The sequence below is a fragment of the Fukomys damarensis genome, unplaced genomic scaffold, assembly GCF_012274545.1.
Source record: "Fukomys damarensis isolate Sample0158 unplaced genomic scaffold, DMR_v1.0_HiC HiC_scaffold_20, whole genome shotgun sequence".
In the NCBI taxonomy this organism is placed as follows: domain Eukaryota; kingdom Metazoa; phylum Chordata; class Mammalia; order Rodentia; family Bathyergidae; genus Fukomys; species Fukomys damarensis.
In genome coordinates, this window is record NW_022900932.1 from 1100979 (window position 1) to 1109126 (window position 8148).

At 55.7% G+C, this 8148-nt stretch overlaps 2 protein-coding genes across 4 annotated transcripts in view; one reads left to right on the forward strand and one right to left on the reverse strand.

Moving 5' to 3' along the window:
* LOC104852300 (lymphocyte antigen 6 family member G6F) overlaps positions 1-3336 on the forward strand; it is a 10001-nt gene extending 6665 nt beyond the window's left edge. For 2 of the 3 annotated variants that reach the window (XM_033766369.1, XM_010609858.2), the window contains 2 exons: positions 976-1119; positions 3043-3336. In XM_033766369.1, coding sequence (XP_033622260.1) covers positions 976-1119; positions 3043-3260 — 362 coding nt within the window. In that variant the 3' untranslated portion in view covers positions 3261-3336. Of the gene's footprint in view, positions 1-812; positions 888-975; positions 1120-3042 lie in introns of those variants that run through there. The other variant, XM_010609857.2, reaches the window with a different exon arrangement.
* An 805-nt stretch (positions 3337-4141) lies between these two features.
* Positions 4142-7791, reverse strand: Ly6g6c (lymphocyte antigen 6 family member G6C). Its single transcript, XM_010609863.2, has 4 exons — positions 7676-7791; positions 6860-6975; positions 5552-5662; positions 4142-4684 (listed from the first exon to the last, which is right to left on the reverse strand). The coding sequence occupies exons 1-4, from the start codon at positions 7693-7695 to the stop codon at positions 4470-4472; spliced, it is 462 nt and encodes a 153-aa protein (XP_010608165.1). The 5' UTR covers positions 7696-7791; the 3' UTR covers positions 4142-4469.
* Between the last annotated feature and the right edge of the window lie 357 nt (positions 7792-8148).

Below are 8148 nucleotides of genomic sequence, written 5' to 3' on the forward strand. Positions count from 1 at the left end.
CTCCTCCGTCTTTCTCTCCTTCCCTCCCTCCCCCTCTCCCAGTACTGAAGATTAAATCCAGGGTCTCTCACACAAGCTAGACAAGTGATCAAACACGGAACTACACCCTAACCCTCTAAAGATTTTATTTTGAGGCAGGGTCTTGCTGAACTGCCCAGGCCAGCCTCTGACTGGAGATCCTCCTGGATCAGCTTCCTGGGTGGCTGGGATTATAGGCATGCACCACCACACCCAGCTCTCTTTACACTTAAAAATGACTGAAGGCCCCAAAGAGCTTTCCTTTGTGTGGGTTCTGTCAGTATTTGCTGTATTAGATATCAAAACAGGACATTTTAGATAGGCATTGATTGATTCATTGAACAAATAAAAATAAATCTGTTACACGTCAATGAAACATAGTTTTGTGGAAAATAACGATTAGCTCCAAACAGCTCAGCGAAAAGAGTGCTATTGCTTTTCACTTTTTGCCAGAGTTTAATTTTAGACCTAGTAGAAGATGCTGGGTGTTCAAATCCTCTTTGCTATGTTGTTCTGGCTGAAGTGCATGAAGAAAATTCAGCTCTCACTCAGGAGCCATGAGGGAGTCGGGACGGGTTCAGAGCCCAGCTGGACCAAGGAGGAGCCGACCTGACCTGACGGGGAGGGAGGCCATGGGCTGCGGAAATGCCAGGAGCCCCACCCTGGCCCCAAAGGGGCCTGGTGCCTGCTGGGGGAGACTCTCTGCACCCGTTTTATGGGCCCATAAAGCCCAGGCCAGGGGGATATAAGGCTGGCGGAGCAGGACCAGGAGCGGGGCGGGCGGGAGGGAAAGCACTGCGGACAGAGCGACAGGATGAGCCCCCGGGTTGGCGCGATGCTGCTTTTCACCCTGCTGGGCGCCGCCTTGGGTAAGAGGAGGCCAAGGCGCCTGGGGCCTGTCCCAGCCCTCCGCCTGCCGCCCAGGGCTCGGCCCAGCGCCTGCCTCTTTCTCCTCAGGAACCCGTCTGAGGTGCTATGACTGCGGGGGCGGCCCGGGAGGCTGCACTGAGGCCGTGACCACCTGCGGCGAGGGCGAGCGCTGTGGCTTCGTGGATCGCAAGCCCCAGGCCAGCCTGGTGCAGATCAAACTGCCGGGAAACCGTGAGTCCTCCTTCCTCCCTCTTCCCTCGGCCCTTCCCTGCCTCCAGCCTCCACTTTCGTCCTTCTGGCTTCCAGAACCTTCCAGGCTCAGTCTGGCTCGGGGCAGATGGTGCCACTGTGGCAGTAAGCGCCCTGTGCCCATCTGGTCCTGGCACCGAGCACCCTGTCTTTGTGTCCTGACCCCCTCCTCTGTGCTCCCCCCGGAACCTTACAGGCTTGTTCACTCACAAAGAAAAAAACCCCATGCCACAGGCCCAGGCCAAAGTGTTAAATCAAACTCCAACTTTCAAGTATTGGCCAAGGACCAGGGAAGTGTGCGTGTGTGTGTGTGTGTGTGTGTGTGTGTGTGTGTGTGTGTGGTTTTTTTGTTTTGTTTTGTTGGTTTTTGTTTTTTTGAGACAGTGTCAATGTGTAGGCCAGATTAGCCTTGGATTCACTGTGTAGCTCAGGCTAGCCTTGAACTCGTGGTGATCCTCCTGCCTCAGCCTTCCCAAGTGCTGAGATTGCAGGCGTGTACCACCATGCCCAGCTCGTGTGTGTGTGTTATTTTGAAATCATTTTGGATTGACAGAAAAGTTGCAAAAGTAGTACAGAGAATATGATGTACTTTACCCAGCTTCACTGAATGCTAAGAACTCACACAGCTGAAAAACAAGTATGAAAATCAGAAAATAACACAGGTGCAGTATTGCCAGCTAATTGAGGCTGTGTGAGTCTCTTTTTTCTTTTGTGACTTTGACATACTTGTTTATTATTATTATTATTGTTGTTGTTGTTGTTGTTTTATTTTATTTATTTTTTGTGGTACCATGGATCAAACTCAGGACCTTGAGCTTTGGAAGCAGGCATAGTGCCACTTAGCTAAATCACAGCCCTCAGTTGTTGTTTTTTTTTTTTGGTACCGGGGATCTAACTTGGGTCCTTGCACTTACGAGGCAGGCAGTGGAACCACTGAGCCAAATCCCCGGTCTGCCCTCTGTATTTTTGTTTGTTTTTGGTTTTATGAGACAGGGTCTCACTATTAGTTGAGACTGACCTGGAACTTACTATGTAGCCCAAGCTGGTCTTGAACTCACAATAATCCTCCTGCCTCAGCCTCCTGAGTGCTGGGATTACAGGTGTACGCCACCATGCTCGGCCTATTATTTATTTTTGACACTACTGAGGATTGAACCCCAACCTTTGCACTGAGCTACAGCCTCAGTCCCCTCAGTCCTTTTTATTATTATTATTATTATTATTATTTTGTTGTTGTTTGAGACAGGGTCTCACTATGTAGTTCAGACTGCTCTGGAATTCACTGTGTAGCCCAGGCTGATCTCGAACTCGCAGTGATCCTCCTGCCTCAGCCTCCCAATTGCTGGGATTATAGGTGTGCACCACCATGCCTGGCTATCCTTGTTATTTATTTATTTATTTATCCTTTTCATTTTTTGAGATAGGTTCTAAGTTGCTAAATTGCCCAGGCTGGGCTCAAAATTGAAACCCCCTGCCTCAGCCTTCCAGAGTGCCAGGATTACAGACCCACACCACCATGCCCCGTTGACCTTGATGCTTTTGAAGAATCCTGATAGGTTATTTCTTTTTTTTTTTTGCGGTACCGGGATTGAATTCAGGATCTTGTGCTTGCAAGGCAAGCACAGCACACTGAGCTCAATCTCTAGCCCATAATAGGTTACATCATATTTAAAATTTTTAATTTACTTTTTTTTTTTTTGGTACTGGGGATCGAACTTGGGACCTTGTACTTGCAAAGCAGGCGGCAGAACCACTGAGCTAATCCCCTGCCTTAAACTTACTTTTGCGACAGGTTATTTTGTAGACTGCTCCCCCGTTTAGTATCTATTGTGTTCACATGGTGAGATCGAGGCTGAGTAAAGCAGCAGCACCAACCCGCCTCGTTCTTTTCCCTCTCAACCTCAGTGACCTTGAGACAGCACCAGCCAGCCTGTGTGGCAATCCATCGCTGCCATCAAGTGGAAATGGAGTCGGTGGGTGGCGTGACCTACACGACCCACAGGGACTGCTGCGTGGGAGACCTGTGCAACAGCGCCGCGGCAGTCACTGTGGCCCACGCGTGCATCTTGGCTACAGCAGTCACTGCCCTGACCTGGCTTTTGCCAGGACTGTGGAGCGGGTAGCGGGCTCAGGGGCAGGGGAGGGAGCGAAGGAGCAGGCAAGCTCTGAGCATCTAAGATGAGGAGACAAGCATGCCTCTGAGAGCCATTAAAAATCTATTGACTCTTCTGCAGCTGACTGGAAATTTCCATCTGTCTCTTACCGATGGGAAGCTAACAGGCCAATATGGGGCCCGGCTTCTAGTTTGGGGGATCCCAGGCTAGCAGTGGACTGTTACAATGGTACAAACAAGAGCCCCCCAGATGATGATGCATCTGCCTGGGGCAACACCAGGAATGCGTTGCTAGGGCGACGCTTCGTTTTGAGCAAGGAGGACTGCAGAGAGCAGGCTCTGGCCTGAGCGGGGGTCACTAGGATCCCGTGAGCCTGGCTGCCTGTATTTGCTCCCTTTTCACCCCTTTGCACGTTGATAGGACTACTGTGAGCTGAGAAGGGCACTGTAAGTCCCCTGACAGGAGAGGTGCCTGGATACCCTGGTTAGTAAGCGGGCCAGGGGTGGCCTCAGAGTCCCACCCGAGGCACTGAGGAAAGTGGGGCCCAGGCCGCGTGCACTTCTAGACTTTCCGGGGAGCTTCAAGCCAGGCTGCGCCTCCTGCCTGGCAGGATACCAGGGGTGTGCCTCAGTGTAGGACAAGAGTTGTTGCTCCAGACACTGGGGCCACTGTGCCACCCCCAGAGGTTGGAAGGGAGAACGGAGGCCTGAAAAACCTGTTCCTCCTTTGGCCAACCCAGCCTCCTGGAGAACCAGCCCTGGGAGTTGTTGCGGAGGGAAGAGGGAGCAGGGTACCCCTGAGAGGGGCCCCGACACCTAGGCCTCCTCGTGATAAACGCACAGTTTACCAGACACAGGCATTTATTAATCAAAATGGAAAGAAGTGAGCAGATGGTTTGGGGAGTCAGTGAGGTCATCGGGTCCTTCCTGGGAGCTTGCACTGAGGACAGGATGGAAGGCCCACTGGAGACACAGATCCCAGCCCTGCCCCAGTGAGGGAGACAAAGTGGGGAGCCCTTCAGAGGCCAGTGGAGGATCCAGAGCGGCCTGGAGGGAAATGCGAGAGGACTCAGGTGAGCACTGTCTCATTAGAGGAGGACTTGGGGCTTGTTCTTCACAGGGTGGGGAGCCCGGGAGAGACCACTCCAGGAGCCAGGGGCCGTGGGGAGGCAGGGAGGGGCTCGGGCCAAGGCGAGGGAGGGGGCAGCCGTGCAGCGCCTCAGTGCAGAAGCCAGAGGCCCAGGACGGCCAGGGAGGTGAGGAGCAGGAGGGCTAGGGTGGGGGCGTGCCGGGGAGCAGGGCTGTTGCAGTTGTCACGGCTGCAGCAGGTGGTGTTGTAGTTGAGGCCCAGCTTGTGGTTGGTTTTATTGAACTCTTGGCGACAGGGCTCCTCTGGTGTGCCGCAGCGGAGGTTGGAGAACACCCACATCTTCCCTAGGGGAGGCAGCGCCAGGGAGGCTGGCTGGGAGGGCAGCGGGCTCCCCACCCGCTCCTCCTGCCTTCCCACTGTGCCGGGCCCTGCCCTGTCCATCGACTCATCCTGGACGGCTCCTCATCCCCAGCCTGTCCTGGTTCTAGCACCTGCTGGCCTTGAGCCAGTTACACTTACAGTTCCGGTTAGTTGCGCCGTGTCCTCTCCCCCTCGCCCCTTCCCGCTCTTCCCCTTCCCTCCCCCGTCATCCTCTCCTTTCTCTCCCTCTTCTTCACCCCTCTTCCCTCTTGCTCTCTTTTCTCCCTCACCCATCCAATCCCCTCCTCCCCCTCCCTTTCTTCTCTCCCTCCCCTGCCAGGGAACTCATGGCCTCCTTCACGCCAGACAAGCACTGTTCCACTGAGCTCCATCCCTGGCCCTGTAATCTCTTTTTGAGGGTACTTCCTCAATGTAACGCTAGCACTCGTCGGTTATCGTGAGCCTTGGAACAGTGCCACTGAGCTGTGTGTGATACTTCATGACTCTAGCACCTGGAAGGCTGAGGCAGGAGGATCACAAGTTTGAGGCCAGCCTGAGCTACATAGTGAGACCCTGCCTCAAAAAAACACCACCAGGGCCTGGCATTTAGCTTAGTGGTGCCGCCACCAGCCTCACAAGCTCAGGACTCGAGTTTGATCCCTGGTACCCCCCCAAAAAAACAAGAACACCAAATCAAGCAAAAAGCAATGCATCTGAAGATGTAGGTCAGTGCTTGACACACAGTCATCTCTGGCCAAGTGTTGCGTTATCACTGCTGGAATCCTCTTCCCTTTCCATCTCTGCCCAACAACTCTCCCACCTGCCCTCCCTGACTAAGGAGGGGATGTTACCGAGGTACACGTTTGTGGTTAAGCATTGTTGTCCTGGCTCCAGGCGACAGGACTGCCGGTCCACACAGCCCAGCACAGGGACCTTGTAGCAGGAGTGACAGCGAATGTCAGCTGGGGAGACACAAGCCAGGGTGACAGGGTGAAGTGCGGGGTGTCTGAGCCACCGGGGTGGGTGTGGAGCAGAGCCGTGGAGGAGGCCTCGGAGCTGTTGGTCAACGGGAAGACAGGTGAGTGATACTTCGAGAGTGGACAGTGGGTGGAGGCGAGGGTGGAGCTGTTCTTGGTGCCAGGCCCACACCCTAAACATCTTGTCCCACTGCACCCATCTGGGATGAGTCAAGAGGAGCACAGCCACCAACAAAAACACGGGTTGCAGAGACCTAGGACGCGAAGAAGGAATGGGAGGAAGGTAAAGAGAACAGAGTGAAAGAAGAAGGTGTGTGAAAATTAGAAATTACGGGGGTGACAGTGCTTCCAGCCATCAGGGATGGCTTGGGACCTGAGGCTGCATGAAAGCCACCCGTTATGGCTTTGGTGATTTACTCTTCCCCTCCCCGGCCTGCTCGGAACGCAGGGAGAGGAGCCAGTCCTGAGCCCTGAGCGGAATTCTCTCTGTCTGGGTTCTGGGCAGCAGGAGTAATGCCCGGGCGAGAGAGCATCTTTCTGTCTTAGCACCTCACCAAAATGGGTGGGTGCATAAGGTGGCACCCCAGGGCTCCTGTTCCAGCTATTCAAGGTTTGGGCATGTGAGGTTTGGTGAAGGAGGGGTCTGCCCAAGGGCGGAGGGCCGGGTGCGGGTGGGAATCCCAGGGATGGTCCCTGGAACCACACCGAAAGCTTGTGGCCCCAGTAGAGATGAGAATACACAGCCAGGAAGGACGGACTGGGAAGGGTCACTGCTGAGCACGAATCCCCCTCGAGGCCACAGGGAGGCCGGGGTCCAAACAGAGTCTGGGGCTGGGTGCCCAGGTCTCAGAGGACTCCCACTGAGGGCAGGAGGCCAAAGGAGAAGACGTTGGAGTGGGGCTGGCCTGGGATCCAGACGCCAGACTTTTGAAGAAGGGGGCACATGGGAGTGGGGAACCAGACCAAGAGCCAGGGCAGGTAAGAAGAGTGGGGCCCAGGAGGAAAATGATGATGGGACTGGGTCCCTGGGAAATGGACAAGGGGCCTGTCCCGGAGGGAAGGTCTGGTCCAGGAGCAGAGGGCGGATGGGGGTGTTTAGGATTCTGAAAGGTGGGCAGAGGAGGAGGCAGGGAAGGACCTCGTCCTAGCTGACGACCCAGGCCTCGGGCCCCACAGACTCACCTGTGGCCCAGCAGAAGAGCACAGAGAAGGCAAGCGGCAGCAGGGCTCTCATAGTGATGTCCTGAGCAGGGCAGTGGCCGCAACAGCTGACAGGGCAGGCTTTCAGGAACCCGGCTCTGGGAGTTGAGCTCCGTTTTGGAATTTATAATGCAAAGGCCCCTCCCCTCGCTGCCTCTGCCAGCACCTCCTCCTTTCACACAAAACCGACCAGGGGCCTGAACCAGATGTGGGGAGGGGCGGATTGGGCCAGCCTAGGATGGAGGATGGGAGGGAGGGCGGGAGGGTGTGCGCTGTGCTCGGCCAACTCCATCTCGGTTCTTGGTCTCAGGACCCAGGGAGAGCTTCCACCACCCAGTTCTCTAAGGGGCATCACCAGAGGGCCTCTGCGGTTCATAATGGCCATTGTGATGGCTTCCGCTAGTGCCTAGGAATCGGACAGTGGGATGTGGCGAAGTTGACGGCCAAATCTAGGTGTATGCGGCGACCGCGGGCAGGTGTACGAGGGCAGAAACTGGGGATGGACGGGTGGAATGAATCTCCGTTCCCTCGGTCGTCCCAACCCCTGCTCAGCCGGAGGATGAAGGGTTTGTGATGTCAGGAGGGTCTCTGATGTCATGGCACCAGGGGGCCTGGGCGGGGATGTGAATCCAGTGGGCCACGCCCCCCGGTGGGAGGCGCCCTCAGCCCCCCAGGCTCTTGGGACCTCCTCTGATCCACTTGGGTGGGGCAAAGCTGGCAGGGAGGGATGGCGTGGACCCAGAGAGGTGAGATAGGAGCTAAAATAAGAACAGAAGTGGTAACAATGAGAACAAGAACCTGAGTAATGTTCCCGCCATCAGCCATTGTTTTAGGTGCTTTCTGTGTTCTGTTTAGCTATCACAAGGGGCTACGAAATAGGTGCTGTTGTTTCCGTTTTTCAGGTAAGCAAACAGGCAGCGGCTGAGCGACTTGCCCACCGGCTCAGCTGACAGATGGCAAAGTCAGGATTTGAACTCAGCCGAGCTCCAGGGTTTCGGAGGCTCCCACTTGGAGGAGTTTGACAGTTTCCCAAAGGGATGGAGCCCACACCGCTCTTATCAGAGCCCATGGCAGCCCCTCCCGGCCCCCTTCCCTCCGGTCTCTCTGCTGATTCACGCCGTCGCCTCCTCGCCCCACCACATCCCAGCCATGGCCCTGGCCCTGCAGCTGCTGCCTCTGCTGCTCTCCAGGGCCCGCGGGGACCCGGGGGGTAAGCGGCCCTGGGACGGTGGTGCAGGCGCAAGGCCGAAGCGGGGAGGGGCGTTGGGAGT